At 36.0% G+C, this 23175-nt stretch overlaps 1 protein-coding gene across 1 annotated transcript in view; it reads left to right on the forward strand.

Moving 5' to 3' along the window:
* The window catches only part of LOC150077089 (cell division control protein 42 homolog), a 40897-nt gene extending 26405 nt beyond the window's left edge, over window positions 1–14492 (forward strand). The window contains exon 3 of the mRNA XM_090386881.1: window positions 13771–14492. Within this exon, the coding sequence (XP_090243007.1) occupies window positions 13771–14295 (525 nt within the window). The 3' untranslated portion in view covers window positions 14296–14492. The remainder of the gene's footprint in view (window positions 1–13770) is intronic.
* The last annotated feature ends 8683 nt before the right edge of the window (window positions 14493–23175 follow it).

Raw genomic sequence — 23175 nt, forward strand, 5'->3', positions numbered from 1 at the left:
AGTCCCATGCTTCATGCAAAATAATCGCCTTAGTTTATAATATACTGTAGTGATCTAGCAACAGAATTTAAGTGAATTTCAAATTTAGCAATTGGAAATGTCATTGAAGTGCAGAGGTAGATTGCTTTGTAAATCATTTTGATAAAAGCACTGAATTGTTTTGAATTATTTGAATAAAATTTTTTGATATTACTATCTACTATAGTGATTCAACAATAGAAGGTACTCGGGGGAGAGGAATATGCTGCTTGAGTTCTGAATCACGTTACCTTACCCAGTTATACACGAATGGTACTAATTCTATAAAAAAAATTATATACCAAGAGGACATACCCTTATTTAACTTAAAAATTATCTGAAGATAACTCAAAGTTCCCTAGACCTTTATATAGCTTTCTATACATTGTTCCTATTGAATTCTGTACATATACAATGTGAGCTTATGCACGATAACTTCATTTATTCCTAGCACCTTTGTCGTTTGTAATACTAGTAGATTTGTCATTTATTCGGAGAGTACACTACATCCAACTAGAAAAATGCATCAGTTGAAGATATACTTACCAATTTCATTGGCAGGAGGCATGGCTCCCCCCCCCCCCATGAAATAATATTGGTTTTTCAGCTCCCACACAAAACATACAAATTAATCAGTGAGCTAGCATACCCATGACCCGGTGCATTGGGACCAAAGTAATTAATTTCCTAAAACAAACAAACAACTGTAGAAGTTACAGGCTGCTCACTTTCATTGTTGCAAACATTATCACTGCAGAAGTACCTTGGTAGATAACACATAATTTATGTAAATCAATTTTTTTTTTAAAAGAATTTTTGATGATATACAAAAAAAAAAAAAATCTGGACTTTTACACTATCAATTAGGAATGCCCAGTGTTCTATTGTTTGCCATAAATGATATTTGATTGGATAAAAATTAACCAATTAATTATTGAATGTCACAACCAAAGCAACTTTTGGTTTGTGTAGTAAGGTATGGCATCAAAAACATTTTATTGTGCTGGTAATGGATTTAGATAGCCTAGGGTCCTGGCATGTATATTTTTAGAGGTTCTAAAGATAGTTCAATGAGGCACTGGACTAAGAATAATTTCATTATTCTAGGACCCCACAACCATGGGCTTAAAACTGTGCTGTTTATTAAAAAATTATTTGATTATTCAGTCCACAAATGTACATCTATCACAAATGTACAAAATGGAGAGGAAAGATGGGCATTGGCTATGATAGGAAACAAGTCAACCTACTTCTAAACTACAGTCGTGGGTAAATAATATTGATGAATATTAAATTTTATATATACAGGGTTGTTAAAATTAAAGTATCCCTGCGTAGAGGGCTCTGGAAGCAGTTCTGAGGCTCGTACTAAAGAGCAATTTGGACAACAGGTACAATAAAGAATGCACTCGCCATTTATTGGGGAAAAAAAAATTAGTTTCAAAATTTGTCACTGTATGGCACGTAACTATCTTAGTTACGATTATGCAAATAACATAAGTTATTGCCACAGCACCACCACTCAGCTCTACTGTACTGTATAAATGCAAAGCAGTCTCTTCAAAATCATACCGTAGATGTTTGCCTGCACTACAGCAGCAATGCCAACAACAATGCAGGAAAAGGCGCTATTAGTGAAGCTATACTATCAGATCAGTAACAATGCAGCTGCGGCTATCAGAGAATTCCAGAGTCAGAAGCGCATAAGGCGTGGACCTATGACTGTTTGTGCTGTCCACAAAATGATTGCGAAATTTGAAGTGACAGGACATCTTGGTGTTCAAACCAGGTAGAGGTGAAAACGAGTGGACTCCTCTCGTGTTGAAGATGTGGCTACGGCTGTTGTGGATTTATCAGGTTAATCTCCATGTGGTGGCACAAATGTGCCAGCTGTTTCTTGTGAAATGGACATGCCATATTCCACTGTAAGGCTAGTAATGTGGTACTATCCTTACAAGATGCACAAGCTAAAGCATGGTGATGCAGATATTCGTTTCGCATATGCACTTCAGTTTCTGGCGCTAATGCCAGTGGATATCACTTGGCCATGGAACATCCTTTGGAGTGATGAAGCCCACTTCTGCTTAAATGGAAAAAAAGTGAATACGCACAACTGTCGCATTTGGGCAACAGAAAACAGTCAAGTTATCCAAGAGGTCCCGTTGCATTCTCCAGAAGTGACAGGGTTGTGTGGATTTATGGCCACAGTCATGATTGTCGCCATATTTTTTTGAGCAGGTAACACCAACTGGACCCTGCACCTGTTCCATCACTGGACAGTGATATTATGAAATTTGGAAAATTTTGCAATACCAGAGCTGCAACAATGTGCGTGCCTTCAGGATACTATATTCATGCAAGATGGTGCACCATCCCACATCCACTGTTGTGTCCAAAGATTGCTAAGGCAACATTTTACAGATTAACGGATCATCAGCCATTCTTTCCAGACATCATGGCCACCCCGATCACCAGACCTCACCCTGTGCAACTGCTAGTTGTGGGTTGTTTTTTTTTTTTTTTTTTTTGAAGGACCAGGTGTATTAGGAAAGATGTCAAACTGCGGCAGATCTGAAGGACAGCATTAGACGTCATGTGCTGGGTATTCCAGTTGAAGTGTTACGTTCTGCTGTAGAAAATGCTGTTCTTCAAATGGAAACTGTTGTTGACCGAAATGGAGGACACATTGAACAATTGTAGTGTTGTTCAAGTGATCTGTATTGCCACAGCACCATATAGTAACAAATTTTGTAACTATTTTTTTTTTCCCCCCAATAAATGGCGAGCATATTCTTTATTGTACCTGTTGTTCAAATTTCTCTTCAGGACGGGCCTTAGAACTCGCTCCAGAGCCCTCTTTAACAACCCTGTATACATACATACACACTATTTTTTAATAATACAGGAAGATAGAATTTGTATGTTCTTAACCAGCAGTTCCCAAATTACTGAGATTTATGGACCCCTTGCAAACCCCGATATATATACACAAATCATTTTTAAATTCAATAGTTATAGCATAAAATGGTACCAATCATTAAAAATTAAAATTCAAAAACGGAATAGACAGTGAATATCAAATTTACAAAGGACCCTATCAGCCTTTAATATAAAGCAAAGTTCATTTTTGTGTTTTTTAGATTTTATTTTGTAAATATGGAATTACAGCAGGCTCCCGTTATAACACGGTTTGCTTTACGCTGATTCGCTATAACGCTGTTCTTATATTAATAACCCCTATCTGACTATAACGCTGTCAGATATCATTATAGCGCTCTTTTACAGATTGCATATTTAACGAAATCGTTTCGTTTGATGGAGTCGATAGCTTGAAAATGAATAGCAAAACGGCATTAAAACGTTTTCCACGCCGACTTGAGAAATTTTCCCACGCTCAGTGAAATTTTTTCGCACGCTAATTTAATTGCAGTACAGTGACTTGTTACGTAGTTCCGAGATCAACATTTTAAAAAATGATCAAGTATATTGCTTGTAATATTTGCGTTATATGCATTTATCCGAAGTCTAGTCATCATTCAGTACTGTACAGTATTAGACATCGTGCGAAACGGACAGTTTACTTGAACATTGTATCATAATTAATGCAACCAACGCAGTTACATTTTCGGAGAGTTAATAATGGCCGATAAGAATGAAAAAGCAACAACGTCTGAGCGCAGTACGAAGACTATAAATGTAAGAAAAAGTCTGAATTTGAAAATCAAATTAGACGTTTTGAAGCGAATCGATTTCGGTAAAAGACAAGCGGATGTGTGCCATAATTTAGGACTCGCAAGTTTAACTGTAAGAACAATTATAAAAAAAAAAAATAAAGAATTAATTTTAGCAGCGGGAAAGATAGCTGTTCCACTGCAAGCAACTAGGGCTAGGCCGGCTATTAGGATTGAAATGGAAAGACTAACTAATTTTATTGAAGATAATATCCATAGTGTGCATAGTGTTAGGGTCGGGCGCCACCTGTGGTTTCCCACATCTGCGCCATATATACACTGTGAAGAAATACAGAACACTGTAAATGCTAGAAAAAGTGTAGTGTGTTGAATGTGTAGTTTTGTGTTGGGTTCTGTTGTGTGTCCTGGCATTTGGCCGCAGGGCCCCTGGTGGAACCCAACGTTGCCCGCACACACCACTAGGAGGTAGCCAGGCTGCCCATAGTTCTCTGGCTAGTCTCCGTCAGGGTCGCCTCAGCTTCCTGAGCGGAGACCAAGTAAAAAAAAAAAATAATAATAATAATAATAAATAAAATAAAAATAAAAATAAATTTAAAAAAAAAATAAAAATAAATAAAATAAAAATAAAAAAAAATTAAAAAAAAATAAAAATAAAAAATAAAAAAAAATAAAAAATTTAAATATCCAATGCAGAATTCAGTTAAGTTAATAATTATAAAAGAGAGAGAGATATTAGCCAATATAATGATCTGAAGAAAACTCGCCTAAAAAAAAAGAAGTGTGGAACCACTTAAAACTAGTAAGAGCTGGTTGAATAGATTTAAAATCCAGGGAGAAGCCGCAAGTGCAGATCAAGGAGCCGAAACTTTCAAAAAAGAACTTGTTAAAATTATTGAAGAGGGTTATTATGTGTTATACTTCTCAAGAAGTTTTTAACATAGATGAAGCAGGACTTTTATGGAAACGAATGCCTAAAAGAAGTTTCATATTGAAAGAAGAAAAAAAACATGCCAGGTTTCAAAGCGGCGAAGGATCGGTTGACTTTATTGTTGGATGGTAACGCTGCGGGGAATTTAAAATTAATACCCCCTTTTAGTTTATTTGGAAGAGGACCAAAGTTCAACCCAAAATCGACACATTTTTCATGATTAAATTAAATTAAATTCATGATTTTAATTGGAATTTTAAGTTTAATTTTGATACGTAAGTAGTTACCACATAATTATATACGTATGTAATGCCGAATATTTATATGTACAAATATTTGAATATTAAATATTTTGACGGACATTTGTGCATCTTTTCACTACCGTTTATTATTGATTAGGAAATATCCTATGCTATGGCACCGACCGCAACTCACAAATATATATGTTACCTTATGGGAATGCGGCGCTCGCTTAGCGCTGATTCACTTAGCGCTCTGTTTTCGTGGAATGAATTATAAGCGTTAAGCGGGGGTCACCTGTATTATAATTATTATTAACTTTGCGCCTATTTTACTTTTCGCACCAAACTCCATTTTATCACACTACAGCTGTGAACCAGTCTGGGGCATTCAATAAACTAGAAAAATTAAATAACCGGTTAATTATTTGTTAACTAAGCAGTTAACTGGATTAATAGGTCTTTGAAAACTAATTTATACATGTCTATTAAACAGGAGGTACTGCCAACGCTTTGCCCTGTATAATAGTCTGCGAACTGGATGGAATAATATACATCTATTTTATAAGTATATTTTTTTTTTGTTTTCGAATAATTTATTGTTGTTATATACCTTTTGTAAATAAAAGTTTGTAAATTTCATTTTATGTAAGATTTTTTAAATATGTTCTATTATGATATGCCCCTTTTGTAAAATTTATAAAGCTTAAAAATTAAAAAAAAATGATCAGGTGCTGAAAACCAAACTAGCCTGTGGGCGCCACATACCCTCGAGCCGGCCCTGTCTACTCGTTTAATAAAAACTTGAAAATATTCTCTATAACCTGGAAGTAATTTCAAATTGTATCTTGAAACTTTATTTACACAATAAAACCTCCCATACAAGCTCAGTTAAAATGCACAGTTTGACATCATAACTGAAGGAAAAACTGAGCAACAAGTCGTGATTCACGCAGTTATCTCGGAAATACACAGTTTGGTCAGTTCGCAACCATCTTTCATCGTGGAGTCTACAAAGAAAAAGGAGGGAACTCTGAATTTTATTAAGTGCTACAGAGGTTTACCGGTACTGTGGGAAGTGGAACATGTTTTTTACAGTAACAGAGTGAAAAAAAGCATTGGTGTATGATACACTCGTAGACAAATTAAGAGTTATAGAGCCAGAAGCAACGAGAGAAAGTGTAGTGAAAAAAAATTAATTCCTTGCGCTCAACTTTCCCAAGGAATTAAAAGACGTAATATTCCTTTTCAAATACCACCGCTTACCGCATATTCATCTTTTCTGGTATTAAATAAAGCCAATGCGGCAAGCAAGCAAATGATCTCTTTTCTTCTACTCGTGGCAACCCCGAACTCACAAAAAAACTGAACTAAGTGACAAACTGATGTGAAACTTGTGCCGTGTATAGGAGAACACTCAGTTCAATTTTTCATTAAGTTATTTTACAGTTAAACTGCGCATTTGAACTGAGCGTGTATGGGAGGCTTAAAGTTTAACGTAAAATAGGTTTGAGGGCACCCTGCATATTGTTCGCAAAGTTCCCACAATCTCTGTGTTCTGGTCATAAATATTAGCATATATCTTTGTATATTTATAGTGTTCAATTATCCCTTTTTTTTTTTTTTTTTCCAACGAAAAATCGCAGTGTAGTGTGCTGTGTAAAGGTGCTCTTGGAACTGAATTAAATTCGTCCAATATTTAGGTAGTTTAAGGACCCTCGCGCACATATGTTTAGAGACCTTAAATTGAAGTTATGAAAACACTTGTACCAACATTAGTCCTGTTGGTGTAGCTTCGCAGTTGCATCTTGGTAATTTTTTTACAATTGTATTAATAAAAGCGTAGGCCCACCCTGTGGTCCCGAAGGCAGCATCTAACCGACGTGGAACACTTTCGAGTAACAGGAGTTTGTCTTCCTTCTTCAGTATAGTCATCGGTTCAGCTGTAGAAGGACGCATTTCCCGTGCTCTGACCCGGAGTTTCGGTTAATCTCAGTGATGTTTGATCAGATTCAGGTATTTGTTGGACTTCGTTTTCCTCAAAACAGGGGACCAACATGTCATGTTATGCAGTAGAGCATTACAATGTACCATTCCATCCGTGGAGACACGCAATTTAAAGTTAAATAAAGGAAGTCGCGTTTTCATTTGACCAAATGTATTGGTTTTGTCGCATGTTATCATTTGTAGCCCAGTTTATTACTTTTTGTCCAATCTGGCAATCCTAAAATAAAAGGTAGACAGATTTTATTTTTAAGGCGAATTACAGAACACTTCCCCAAGCCATGGAAAACTGGCCCATTACTCACATTAGAGCTTGTAATATGCCTGTCAGGGATCACATAGAAGCGGAAAAATTTTGCAGCTTCCAAATTTATAGTTCCTTGCCAGAATAATAATAATAATATCCTGTCAAAATACCGAACATGACGTAAACTACACTGGAAGGGTGAGTAAACGGTCAAAACATACCGATATCGAACTTAACATAAAAGAACTGGGTTAAAATTAATTACTGTACATGGAAACATTATTATTATTATTATTTTTTTTTTCTATTTGATATGTCTTTTAATTTTTCTTAGAAATTCATTATATTGGTTCGTTCTTTCATAGAAAAGAGACCTTCCATGTTTTAGTTGTAGCGCATTTCATAGAATAAAGGGCGAGACGAATAGAAACGGAAATAAATTGTCGTCACAGACAGGTTTGACCTGTCTGTGACTGACACTTCATACTGCCTCAGAAGCGGTTTTATAGGTAGCTCGTTAGCTAGATATATTCAATACCAATTTATAGCAATGAATTAACGAATGTTTAGTTCTGTTGACTTTTCTAGGTATGCTTCTTCTGTAAAAGTCTCATTTAACCTCTTGTTTCGCTGCGCTTTTCTGGAGACAGAAACAACTAGTTTTCACTTGTGTAAAGTTTACAATCTATTATTTACTAATAGAGTATAACAGCTGTACGTTTTCTGCATGATTTCTCCTCCGCATCTTCAGTGATTGTGATCTTTGTTATTACGAATACATTCTAAACTATAGGCGAAGTGCTTTCATAAAAGCCCAGGGGCTCGCATCTGGTGAGTATGGGCTTGACACGTCCAGGGTCCTGAGCTGGATATCGCCATTCTTCTCTTTCTTGGTGATTTCCTTCTCTCTCTCTCTCTCTCTCTCTCTCTCTGTGTGTAACTCAGAATTTTTTTTTTTTTTTTTTTTTCTGGCTGGTGCAGCAAAAGCCTCAGGCTTCCTTGCGCCATATGGCTAATAAAAATAATAATAATTTCAAGTATTTTGATCAAGGTAATCTGAGCAAAGTAACAAGAAGGAACCTTTTTTTTTTTTTGAAAATTCAAATTTGTAGGCCTGTATAAAATTAAATGAAGGGATTTTACTAGCAAAAATATTTATTTTAAAAGATGCATAGAAAACTTACACACTGAACTTCGTCCATATTTCAGTATTTTTAACAGATGGCGTTTAAAAGATAGACAAAGTTACCGATGCAATCCCAAATTTTTAGAAGAAAAAAAGAAACACGGACCAACATTTCATTGGGTTGGATGAAAACACACACGTCAATAGATGGATCGGACTTTTTTTTATTTCAGATAGCTTCAACTTGTGAATCCGATTCAGTTCAGGCTCATTCCTCTATCTGTGGTTAAGTATACACAGCGCTTGTGAGGCAGACAGGCGATCGCCATATTTAATTATAAACAATGTATGATATATTACCAAAATTATTCAGACATCGTGTTTGGGAAAACAGAAGTTTTAATGAATAAATTTAATAATAATTAATAAACAATTGTATTAATAAAAGCGTAGGCCCACCCTATGGTCCCGAAGGCAGCATCTAACCGACGTGGAACACTTTCGAGTAACAGGAGTTTATCTTCCTTCTTCAGTATAGTCATCGGTTCAGCTGTAGAAGGACGCATTTCCCGTGCTCTGACCCGGAGTTTCAGTTAATCTCAGTGATGTCTGATCAGATTCAGGTCTGGAACGGCCAAATCAATTGTTGGACTTCGTTTTCCTCAAAACACAGGACCAACATGCCATGTTATTCAGTAGAGCATTACAATGTACCATTCCATCCGTGGAGACATGTAATTTAAAGTTAAATAAAGGAAGTCGCGTTTTCATATGACTTAACTTTCGCATATACTGACGCCTTATGATCGTGGTTGGGTTGTAATTCATTGGAAAGTAACACAACTATCATCTTTATTAAACGACCACCAGACGTGAATAGAAATTAACTGTTTATCCATATTTACTTCCAGTACACCTTTTTAGGCGCGCGCATAAACACACACATGCTCCTATTGTTTTCACTATATCCGTCCGTTGGTCCTCAAGTGTAACCTTGATTCCCAGTGGATGGAAAAACGAAGTTCATTAAATGTAGTTTTAATGCAGTACTCTTAGCCTTAGCTCGTGCACACTTCGCTTGTATTGTTACCTGTAAAGAGTATATGGGAAGAGAGTAATAAATATTATACAGTTGTAATTAAACTGAGTGGCGAAGTTTACAGAACATTAAAAATACTGTTTTATTAAGTGTTCTATGAAGTTATAATCTTAGTAATTAATTGATAAAGAGATAACTATATTTACTTTTCACTTCTATTAATCGCAGAAAATGGGAGAAAAAAATTGTTTAAGAAAACAAAATCGAAAACTCGCCTGAAATGTAACGCACTGCGCTTATTAAGTAATTTTTTTTATTTTTTTATTATCAACCTCGAAAAGAAAAGAAGTGATGGTGGGAAGAAAAACATTTCCAAGAATTGCAACTTGTATACAGTGCAACTGTGCGTTATATGCAGTGAGAGATGTTTTCAGAATTTCCAACCAGCTAGCCACATGACTAAAATTATAATCAGGAAACAATAAAAAAATTTTCGCCTAGACGTGGATCCGCACTTTGACGGGTAAACAAAATGGTGTTTATGCGTCTATATGTACTCATTATTTGTGAACATTGTATTTATTGTTCACAAATTAGACTGCCACGGTTTCGGTACCACTGGAGAGCAGCTGAGTTTATTAATACTACCACTACCGGTTAAAAGTCGTGGCTTTAGGCAACCTGTTCCTGCTTGAATCAAATCACGTTGCTTATATTTTGAGAATGGAAGCACCAGCATCACTTTATTTGTTGTCTACTTATTTTTTGAAAATTTTAGCTTATTTTGGCATGTGGCAGAAATGTTTAATTGATTAGGCGGTATATTCTGTATTTTCGACGAGTTTTTCTTCCGATATCAGGGTTTGTTTGTGTGTGTGTGTTTTTTTTCCTGTACTAATTCTGAAAGGATGTTTTCCAAGAAAAACTATATGAACTTTCTCGTTGAAACGTAACTTCCTCATGCAACTCTCAATTATTTCTAAACGTAATTATTGTTTCCATCCCCACAATTCTCGCATGTCATAATTTAACAAATACAATATGCAAAAGAATATTCCTCTTTTCAGTGGTATTAATACCATAAATTGTGGGAATCTTATTGAAAGACCAAGCTTGGAGGTAAACAAGACTTATCTGTAAGGTAGACATAATCTTTTCAACAAGTAAGATAACTTTGCTCGTTATATTTTTTTTTTTGCCACTTTATATAATGTCTCTTCCCGCCCACCATCTGCAATATGTTCCATAGTGACATACTGCAGGTGGGAATTCCTCTCATATCTGTAGCAAAGATATTATTACTCTAGAAAAGCAGTGGATAGCTAGTGGTTCTTTTAAGTAACCGCATACTATTTTTTGGCTTCCCAGTTCCAAATATTTTCTCCCGGGAAAACATTTGCCATGATTTTCAAATGCAGCTATTTATTTAGAGAATCTGTTTTTAACCAGTTTTCTATGCTTTTGCGCTTATTCGTCGTAAGTAACTGAAAGTTGGTGTGGCACACCAGTTAGCGATCATCGTTCTGAAAAATTAAGCTTTTACGTGAAAAAAATTTTAAATAGATTATTTTGATTTTCATAACGTGACTGTGCTTCAATTACATTAAACCTGCCGGTCTTGGAATGAATGTTGCTCAGTGTTAAATTTTACGTTTCGGTCAGCAGCCATGACGGGCATTCACCTTATTGTCACCGAGTAATTTACCTGTACAGCGTTATATAAGGGAGTTCGTTGGTATCACATCTCGATTGATTATTTAGATACCATTCTGTAGTCGTTCCCTCCACACCGAGGGAATTGGTTCATGTCTTTAATGGAGAATAATTAATAAACTTTGAGAATTCAGCGTAAGCTTTTAACTTGCAAATCATTATAATGCCGAAATCCAGCATCTTACTTTTTTTTTTGTCATATTATATAATTATAGGATGGTAAAATTCCTAAATGGAATGGTGCTTCCGGGATGGATCAGGTAAGTCGTGGAGACTGCATATCGCCCTCTCAAGCGTTCCATGGGGGAGGGGAGTATTTCGACATTTACAGGTTTATGGTATTAATCATATGAAAATGGTGATACTTAAAGAAGATACTAAATTTTATAAAATCCATAAATTATACAAATCTTCTGAGCATTAATTAAGAAACAGTGCTTTAACGACTGATCCATTTGGGGAAGGGAGGGAATACAGGCCGTGGACAGTTTGATCCTTGTATTTTTGGCCCTTATGTTACTTATCTGGGTACCAATTCGCCACTGCTCGAAACAAAAAGCACTAAATGAAAGCAGTGGTTTGATATTTTCATTAGCAATTATAACATCCTTCAGTGTGACAGCCACCAGTCGTGAGCAGTGTTGAATCCAGGGGGGTCAGTTTCACCCCTGGGGGAAAATTTTATTCTACCCCGGTGAAAATAGTAATTTTAATTTTACAAAACACGAATTCAATAAATTTATGTCAAATAAACAACACGAAAAATCACATCAACTAAGTGTGGTACTTGTTAGGTGGTAAACGGCAAAAATAAATCACTAAAATTCAAGACACGAAATTTTCAAAATAATTAAATGGGCAATATTTCTGGCTGAACAAATTGTAACTAAACGCCACTATTTCAAGTGTCCGCATTTCCATTTTATGGTTTTCAGGTTCCTTTTATTTTCACACAAACGGTCTACTTGTGGCTAATTCTTTGTCTGTATATCGCAAACAAGATTGCAGGCTGCGAATAGGTTCGCCTGAATTCGTTCCTCACAGATGCTATTGTAATTGTAATTATAAAGTGACCCGCGGCTTTCAGGAGCGTCTGCAGCCACTAATTCAATCGTCAGCAGTTTCGCTTTATGGTTTTTTCACAGCAAGAGTCTACTTGTAGCTAATTCTTCCTTTGTATACCGCAAGCGAGACTGTTTGGTCGTAGCCTATAAACAATACATTTTATAACCTTTTTATTATATATGTTTCTGTACTGTAATACTACAAGATTGCATGAAGATAAGCTGAGGGGCCGAATGAGTTATTGGAAAAATTAATAAATGATTGATACACATGCAAAGAAGAATAACATTATTACAATACAGTACTTGCATGTTCGGTAATAATTTGTATATACTGTGTGTGTGTGTGTGTGTATATATATATATATATTTTTTTTTTTTTTTTTTTTTTTTTGCAAATTAATCGGTGATTTTCATATTAAACTGTTATTATTGTCAGCAATGTGGTTTTTGTGAACCGACTGCTAGTATTTAGATGTTAAATAATAAATATTTCCTTTTGTTTCCTATTTGGTTTTCTCGTATTCTATTATTATAACATTCATAAATATGCATAATCTGTATATATATATATGAATAAATTTGTATTTATGCATATTTAAATATGCACAAATAAAATTTTAAAACAAAAGATTTGTTTGTAACATATACATATGTTATAAATATTGAATAATAATAAAAAAAAATAGACTACATGTACCTCCGAAGTTTACATTCTCCTCCCCTCCCCTCCCCCGGTGCAAACGCTCTGGATTGCCTCACGAAGAGAAGTTTGTAAGACAAACTTCCCAAGAAAGTCCGTGTTCTTTATCAACTCTGATTCTGTTCTTCAGTTTGTGTACGTTTGCTGGAAATGGTAACTGATAAATCTGATCCTTAACGAAGCTCCTAGAGATGAAAATCCAACAGTATTGAGGTTGGGTATCACGTGGATCATGAATTAGGACCACCTTGTCACATCCACTGATTTGGAAAATTCCTATACAAAAATTCACGGACCTAAAGAAAATAAATCGGAGGGGGGGGAATGCTCCAGCTTGGTTTATGGACGGATGATCTGGATCGTCTTCAATGATCTGTAGTAGAAAAAAAAAATTTAGTATTCTTTTTAGTTTTCTAATACGTTCGAAGAGAAAATGCGCTACGCACGTTCTGAGCCAGTGAAAGCGAAGTCGTAATTATTATAAGTCACAATAAAATAAAAACTTTAATGACTCATTCATTACTTGAAATTTAAAATTCAAAGTTGTAAGACTATCTTGTATTTCCTGTTTATTTTTAATTAAGTTCACTTGTGAAAAGTCCATCTTACTGTGTGCCCAAATAATGCTTTGAGCTTAAAAAGCATTGGCAGACTTAGCCATTCTGGAGCCCAAAGTGCAACCATGTATTTTGGCTCCTACGTTATCATCAGTGTTTCCACTGTCATTTATATAATTCATAATAATGTGAATCAATTATAAATCGGTGAAATCAGTGTATATTCCCTTAGTTATACCACACTAGCGTGTATGCAACCAAAGAACAATGAGGACCGCGAGCACCGAGTTATTTCACCGAAAAATTCCTCTTCGTGATGAGATAAAGAAATTCGTAATAGTCAACATCAGTGTGTATGATGAATGTTATTGTCTATGTTATAATGTGTTAAATTATTAATCCTGTATATATTTATTTTAATTATTTTTTTTATTTTGCAGGATGACTTCGACTCTTTGCGACCTCTCTGTTATCCACACACGGATGTGTTTTTGGTGTGTTTTAGCGTGGTTTGCCCAACGTCTTTCCACAATATCACGGAAAAATGGCTACCAGAGATTCGCCATCATTGTCCCAAGGCACCAATCGTGTTAGTTGGTACTCAGTGCGACTTGCGAACAGATGTCAAAGTGCTTATTGAACTCGCTAACTACCACGAGCAGCCTGTTGGCGAACAAGAGGCTCGACAGTTGGCACACCGCATTGGTTCCGTTGGTTATCAAGAATGCTCCGCACTTACGCAGAAGAACTTGAAAGAAGTATTTGACTCTGCCATCTTGGCTGCTCTTGCAGTTCGAAAGCCGGATCTGGTCAGTTCTGAAAAACCAAAGGGTAAAAAGAGTTCTGGATTTGAGAGGAGTCGGTTTGGTTCCACCAAGCAGAAAATTAAAGTAAAAGCCACCCTTCATTCCAATGATGATGATGGCGTGAAGAAAGGATGGAAAAGGTTCTGCTGTTTTTCTTGAGAACTGAATTATTTAGTACTTTGACGTGCACTCGAAGCGACGATATTAGGTTGTTTTCTTTAATACACTGTGATCATTTTTAGAATAAGTAACGCTTTCCCTTGTTATGTACGCAAAACAAGATCTGAAAATATTTTAGGAAACTCGACAACCTGAAGAATTAAAATATATAGAGAAGAGTCCAAGTTTTAGAGTACATAGTCGTTACTGAAGTACCGGATTCTCATCTAAAACTGCATTCCTGTTTTTTTTTTTTTTTTTTCCCCCAGTTCCTAGCATATTTAAAAATAGCAACGCTACTCATGTACAGCAAATTATTTTTCGGACCGCTTTTTTTTTTTTTTTTTTTTTTTTTAAATACAGGACAAGAACAATCGAATCCATGTGAGGATTTCGTTAAGCCTGTAAACCATTACTGTGATCAAATAATTTTGTTTTGTTTGCAAGCCTGCTCTGCTCCATCTTTGTTACAAAGCAGCGGGACGTCGTCTGCCATGTATCTTCTTGTCCATGCAATATTCGTTACAGTTTCTGCTTCCACTGACATGATTTGTGAAAGCTAGCCTGACCCAACCATTTGAATAAAAGGTCATCCTAATTACTTTCGTTTCCAGTTTGTTTTCAGCTAGCCGAGTCAAGGTTACTTGCATGCATGGACTATGCAGCTCAACCAAGAATGACACATATCAATGAAGAAGTTTGTCGGGGTCAGTATCTGGAACAAAAGGAAAATCACACAGCGTAATGGTCGTGTAGTTCTTTTAAGTTAGTGTTTCAGATGTTTATTTGTACAGATATTAAAACAAATGTATAAAGTGTCAAATTGCTTTACAAGAAAGACTGGTGATTACTTTCCTTTATGTGATATTTGTATCAAATGATTACAAAATGGATGGTAAGGTGTGCATGCGTATATTTTACGCACAAAGGTGTTCGTGTAAATGTCTTAAACCTATTTCATTTTGTCTACATCTTCTGACTTAAGATTTATTTTTTTAGCGTGCGAAGTTATTCAGATCTAATAAACAATTTGCTCATTGTTTTTGAATTATTGAACCAGGATGACGTGTCCATTACGACTCCACTGTGCTGGGAGATAAAAATGGATGTAAATTTGCATTAACTGTATTTGACCGATAATTAATTATGCAATATCATTCCTTATCTTTGGGATGTACTTGACCTTGTGAAATGTTGTATGTGCATCTTTTGATGTGAAATATTAAACATTTTGCATTTTAACACTGTGTCAAATGTATGTTTTATGTATCTATTCGTGACTGTAACGAGTCAATCCTAACGAATCCCTTGAATATTTGCCTCATTTGTTGTTTTAATTTTTATTTTTGACCATTTGGTCAAAAGTCACAACTTAATCATCGTCTCAGAACTTTATTAATACCGATAGCTCATGAAAACAGGATCGTCCAAAATGGTTACAAAACGACCACCAACACAGAATACTCCGTCTTTTATTATTACAAACGACTGAAGAGGGGCAAAACAAACCATATAAATGGTACCCAAGATACCATTACTAATTCTTTGGTAATTCGTATCCAAGATGGTTGCTTGATGCAATAGGACGCAAACAAAAAAGGTGGCTTGAGATCAACCTTATTGTTCGCCTATTAATTGCATATTTTAAACAAAAACAACCCCATTGAAAAGTTAATGTATATGAAAATAAACAGATGAAATTATGAAAACAGACGTTGTTCCATGTGTTTTCTTAATTCTGTATATCAGGGTTATGCACTACCCTTCAAAAGTATACGGATACCACTGTTTTTATAGCCCATTAGATCCTCCCGGATAAACAAGTGACTCAGACCGATATTTAAGGAAGGCGTAGGAGCCACACAGGTTAGTTCAGGATGTCAGTCTTGCCGATAGCGAAAGTAGATAACGTTATCATGAAATAGAAGCGTACCGGGTCGGCCATCGTCCAGCAATGTACAGTAAGCTCGCCCCATTTAACCAGAGGATACCGGGAAAGGCAATACTGCAATCTCGTAAGTTGTCCCTGCTAAACATGAAAAGGGTGTTTATGGTGTCGACAGGGACTGAGGTATGAACGGACACCTTGTAAGGACCTACATGGTCTCGGTTTTCATGGGCGCATACGGCAAATAACCTTCAGTCAACAGTCTCGCCTTGCATGGCGAGACTGTTGACTGGAGGTTGATGAACGCATAATTGGTCCTTAGAGCAGTAGAAATCATCAGTTCTTTGGAATAACGTATCTTGTTACATCCTAGTCCGATCAGATGAGCTGGTTTGGGTATGCACGATGCCTGGAGAATGACTGCTGCCTACAGTGAATTTCGAACTAGTCGGGTTTATGGTGTGGCACTGTTTCTCATGGTCCAGGATGTTGGTGGTTGTGCTGGGAAGCCATGACTGCCAGTGCCTATTTTAACAATTTCGACAATTCCATGCTCTCTACGACGTGACAGTTCTTTGATACCAACCCCCTGTTTGTTGAAATATATTAATACCATGCCTCCGGTGCTGTTCAAGAATAGTTCATGGACATGAATTTACAAAAGTTAGAATGGATGGTGCGAACTGGATCCTTTGGTGAATACCAGACAAATACGTCCCACGGCAGTAACTCAGTCAGTTGGTTATTACTGGTGGAGGCCTATTTCTGGTGCAATTTTTCCTTCGTTGGTAGAAAATCCCCAGAAGAATGCATGTGCCATAGAGATCAAAGGGGATCCGACACGCTAGTGAAGCCAGTGGCGTCAATATGAAGCAGAAAACTTATTATTGGGTAGTGTCTTGCCACCGGTTTGATCACCACTGATTGAATAGAAAACGTGGTAGTCTTCGCCCTCAAGAGCCAGTGCATATCCTTATACAACTATTTTAATTTTAAAAATGTTATAAAGTTGGTCAATATTATTATTTTTTTCTCTATTGCCACTAATGGAAATTTGAATATTGGAATAAAATACTTAATGACGTGCATTTTGCACAAAACGGGTTTTTTTTTGTTTTTTTTTTTTTAAACACTGAGGAAAAATTTGATCCTAGCTTGTGTTTCTGGATTATACAGAAACATGATTTATTTTATTGTATGTAATTTTTTTCTAACAGTACCTGTAAATGTATATGTTACAGTAGAACTATAATTATTTTCTCTTTCAACTCCTGTTGAAAGAAAAAGCCAAGAGTTTCACATAATCCATTTGCTAAGGTTGCAATATTAAGCATCTTTGACAATAATAACCTATGTCCCAATAGATAAATGACCTGTTTTCATTTTGCAAAGAATATTTGCACCCTCAGAGCTGTTCAATATTCTTTTAGGTGGCACATAGAAAAATACAAATGGATGCAAGTTGCTGTATCGATTACAAAAGACAATCTAAAAGTTCAAAAAAACATTTACTAAACGTTCTACTAACTGAATAATCCATCACTTATTACCAATGACTCGCTCATGTTCATGAAAAGCTATTAGACAGCCCAATGGCCTAAAAAAAAATAATAAGTGAAATCTCAATCCAATAACTAAATTTGCTGATTTTTGGGGGGGTGGTTACTTACAATTCGCTTATGAGCTAATTATTCATACCTAAAAAACCATGTGTTCCGTCTACATAGCTTCATTCCTGTTTTTTAGCTTGCTCAGTGGGATAGCCACATCTCCAGTACTCAAGATGACAAGTCGTCGTTTAGATCAGGGGTCACCAACCTCTTTCATCTGAGGGCCGCATAGAAAATTCATAACAAATGTCGGGCCGGAGTCGGTGCAATTTTGACGACTAAAAATACCGTAAACCAAAAACGCAATTTTAGCGACTTCACCAGGTCAAACGGGGTGTACAAGATAGAAAAACTATTTAAAAAAATTATAAACAAGGGATGTTTATTGTAAATAAAGCCATAGTCATATCAAAAATTACAATTTTTATTATTATAATCACATTTGATATTACAGAAATAGCAAATCAATGAGATTTGTAGTTTTGATTTAGCAATAATTGAAATGTTAGGTTTAATAGTAGAAGTTCCCAATCTTAAAAAGTCTTGCAAATGTTCATCTGTCATTCTTGAACGATGTTTGGATTTTATATATTTTATTTTTGAATGTTTGTTCACATAGGTAAGTGCTACCTAAAATAGAAATTATTCTTCTCGCTAATTTTTTTAATTCTGGAAATTCATTTTCTGTTAAATTTTTATAAAAGTTAATTAATGTTTCATTTTTCAATAATGTTTTCAGGTTATTGTTACTTTGAAGATCTATGATTTCTAATTGTAGATCTTTATCTATTTGTGAAACATTTACATCAAATGGATTCTGAAATAATGTAAATAATTTTCTATTGTTTTCGAAAGCAACAAATCGATCAACAAATGCTTCCATCAATAATTCAAGATTTCGGACAAAATTGTCTGTAGAAAAATCACAATTGGGCATATTTTTATATAAACTTTCACAACACAAAAAATGGGAAAAATTTTGTTCAATTTGATTTTTAAATAATTCTAATTTTGTCCGAAATGTTTTAATATTGTAGAACGAGTCATTTACAAGTAGATAGCGACTTTGGAGTTTTTTATTCAATGTATTCAAATGTTCACAAATATCTGTTAAAAATGCAAGTTCCCATAACCATTTAGTCTGTTAATTCTGGGACTGGTTTTAATTTTTCGTTCATGAATATGTGTATTTCGGTTCTGAGTTGAAAAAATTTTTTTTACACATTACCGCGACTCAAATGATTTCTTGTATCATACGGAGGTATGATACAAGAAATCGCCATATTCGCTTTCCTCCAAGAAAATTTTAAACTTTAAATTTTAAAATGGTTCAGGCCATTTTTGCTTATAAAATTCACAATACTAATTATAGTCGGCACGATTGAGTTCGAAGACAAAAATTTACCGCACAACGATTGCTGGTGAATAACACAATGAAATTGCATAGATCTTTCGATGTTTTTGGAATCAAAATATTTATTAACGTGGCCGATGAAACCAATATTTTTTCCAACCATATTCTTTGCACCATCGGTCGTAATTGCTGTCAACAATTCCCAATCAAGCGGCAGATCTTCAAACACTTCTGATACGCTATAAAATATATTTTCACAAGAGGTTCTATTCTTCAAGCTTTCAAGTGCAGCCAGTTCTTCTGTGACTTCAAAATTTTGATTTATACCGCGTATGTAAATGAGTAACTGTGCCGTGTTGGTAATATCTTCACTTTCATCAATTGAAATCGAAAAATTTATAAAATCTATAACTTTTTGTTTCAGCTGATCTCTTAACATTAACAGACAAGTCTTCGATTCTTCTTGCTAAAGTTGAAAAGCCCTCCCTTCTTCAGCAATGATTTGAGATGCTCGCAAACTAGCTGTAATTAAATTTAAATTCTGATTAGTGAAACGTGTCATCTGTTGTTGTTGCCTCTTGAAATCAAAGCTCAGCTCTTGTAATTTCTTGTTTCGCAACTCTCCTTGAAGTTTATCGTAAGTTGAGGCATGTTTTGTCGTATAATGCCGTTTCAAATTATGTTCTTTCAACACAGAAACTGCTTCCTTACATACATATGTATAAGGCAGGTACATCGGTCATTGTCCCTTATAAAAAAGTAATTAATCGACCAAAGTTTATTGAAGACACGACATTCGGAATCAAATTTTCTTTTCCTTGACATCTTGATTCGCTAAAATTAAATTTTCACAGGTAAATAAAATTAAAAATATACGCATTTATATAAATAGCACTAATAAATTGTTGCGCATGATAATCGGTGCAGCGGCCCGACGACTACGGTCTGAATGAGAACAGCCGACCAGGAGAAAGATTAATACGCGTACTCATCTTTACATTGCAAACTGCAAAGAACGCATTGCATACAATTCTTTCACTAATACTTGATTAATATGTAGATTAGCGTTTAGCAGTTGTTTTAACAGGCACTTATTTTAACTTTACTATTTCACTTTTTGTGTCAAAAAGTGAAATGGTAAAGTTTTCGCCGGAAATACTCGAGGCTATAAACTTTTATGGCCTTGGGCATTCGCACTGTTGGGATTTCCGACATCCAAGAAACACTGCTGCAAGTGAAAGCGCACAGAGTTGCAACAATGTTGCAAAATTATATTTTTAGACGCATTTACATTAAATTTTGATTAAAAATATCCTTATATATGATATGTAGCAAACAAAAAAGATTTCTATAGAATAATTTCGGCGAGGCGGATGAAATAGTCTTTCGGGGCGGATGAAGGCGACCGGATCTGGCCCGCGGGCCGTAGGTTAGGAACCCCTGGCTTAGATGATTCTTTGAGATGGCAGCCCGTTGGAGGACTTGAAGCCATGTATTCGCAGGCGGAGGCGCGTTGGCCTAATGTATCACGCATCATCTCGGCACTGTGGAAGCAGTTTCAGCAGCCGGGAACCATTACAAGAGGAGATGGACAAGGTTACACAAGGACGACGTCAACCAGAACAGACTGTTATCTGGCCTCAACAGCAAGACAGAACCCTAGGATGTCCTGTCATCAACTGTCCCTTGAGGTTTCTGCAGCCACAGATTTCCAACAGGGCTGTGTTAAGAAGGCTCAATTCAAGTGGACTAAGCAAGGAAGCCAGTGGTTTGTATCCCATTAACCACAAACCACAACAGAGCTCGTCAAAACTGGTGCCATGTCAGCTGGAGCCCTGATAAATGGGATACAGTTGTTCTCCGACGAGTTCCGTTTTAGCTCAGCTCACAAACAGATTCTAGACGTTATTTCATCTGGAAACAATGAGGAATGCAATACCATTCCTCCAACATAAGAGAAAGGGACATTTGTGGTGGAGGTGGTGTTCTCATGTGAGGCGGAATAATTATCAACGGCCACACCCCTCTTCATGTTTTTGATAGGGGGGACCGTAAGTGCGCAGAGGTACCGAGAACAGATCTTCAAACCCTTTGTGCGACTTTTTCGGGGTACAGTTGGCCCATATTTTGTTTTCATACACCAACAATGCCACTGCACATAGAGCTCAAGTGGTGGAAGAATATATCTTAAAAAACTGAAGGTATCCAGTGACTGCCATGGCCAGCACGGTCATCAGACTTAGATCCGATCGAACATGTGTGGGACAGCCAACTTTTCAGGCACTTGGTGAGCTGGATCTGATATCGACTTCTGTAATGTGACCTTTTTGGGAATTCTTATACAACCCTATGAATGTCCCTTATACCTGTCCGAAGTTTCTCACTGTCTCCTCATTTCATCGTTGTTCTATGGTAAACCACCATACCAAATTTTGTCCCTCTTCATCACAAGCTACACCAGGTTTTATACGTGTTCTGTTAATTTTATTGACCAGTGTGTAAATAGGGTATATTACAAATACCCTATTTGTATTTATAAAAGTGCACTACACCTCGGGATGATCTGATATAAAATTTAATATGTACATATTTTTTGGGAAAAAAAAAGAGTAAAACAAACTGCCTTTTGCTTCGGTTGGCCTTCCAGCGAATAGAACTAAGGAAATATTTCGAAGCATCATCTTGTCAGCGAGAACGGTGTCTCTTTCCATCTAGTTAAGTAGAGATGTCTACTGTAAATGATGTAAAGTATTGTTAAACAATAAAAATAGGAGCATTTACCACTTGAAGCTGTCTTTCTGAATTGCGGTATGTAGGACGTTAAAGAAATTAACAGACTGTATTTTAAGTGTTTTGGGAAATTCCGTTTCGATTATTGGGTTTAAGAAAGTCCTTGTTGAAGAGCCAACCTCACTGAGCTCTTGTGGGTAACACAGCTGGTATAATCACCGTCCTCCCCACACCACCTAGAAAAGATTTGATTCGAATCCCGTCAATGACGTAAGGAATTATGGGCATTTTTTCACAACGTGGCTGAGTTAGTTGGTCTCAGGTTTGGGTAGCATGGTTTTTGTCTTTCGGAAACTCGGGGTTTCGTCCAGAAAACCGAACACAAGCAATTTACAGGCACATTATATTCAGCATAATATGGTCTAAGTTGCTGATGCGCCTAAAACCCTATAACACCACCAAACTGGGCTGTGTGTAGTCTTACATGAAATTCATCAAGACTAGGAATTTTTATGAATATACTGTGGCCAAATTACATCGGACAAAGAATCCACGGAATACACTCATATTATCCGACAGAATACACTGATGCATCACACTCTCGGTAACTTTGGTGTGAAAACAAATCCTCTGCTGAATTTTTTTTAATCACCTCGAAGGGATGAGGATATCCTCAGTTCAAAAAGTTAGTTGGAAAACTCATTCGTCTATTTCAAGAATGATATATATATATTTTTTTTTATTTTTTTTTTTCTGAACAAGAAAAATTAATGTAGAGTTGATAAAATTGAAAACGTCTTCGAGTATGCAGAAGTTTTTTTTTCTTCTCCAGCTGAGAAAAATGTAGTACCAAATCATCAGCTGATTCCTGGTAGTTCTGCAGTCTTTAAATGTAATTTTTGTTTTATTTACGCCTCGAAAATGGATTTTCTAATTAAATGCTTCAAGTTTTGAGACTGAAGCAGTTGATCGTTTTTATTTTCCTTGCAATTGTAAACAAAGTATTCAAAGGTCCAAAGATATCGTTCATATACTTTTGAATACATTGAATGTATTATCTTTAACAACAGCTGTAATCTTCTTTTTTGCAAGTCACCAGAAACAGCTCCCATTAATAACCCCAGAGCATGTCAGCAGCTGAAACGGGCAGTGAGAGGAAATCGCAAGGACATTCTTAATTTGAAGACCTGCTGGGGGTAATCATGGAACAAGAATACATAGGATGTGTTAGGATAATTAAAATAAGCGCAGGTGCATGTACACCAATGCTAGGGGCATAGTAAATGAATTTGAAATGC

The sequence above is a fragment of the Mastigoproctus giganteus genome, chromosome 12 (assembly GCF_048544385.1).
Source record: "Mastigoproctus giganteus isolate SK-2022 chromosome 12, ASM4854438v1, whole genome shotgun sequence".
Lineage (NCBI taxonomy): Eukaryota > Metazoa > Arthropoda > Arachnida > Uropygi > Thelyphonidae > Mastigoproctus > Mastigoproctus giganteus.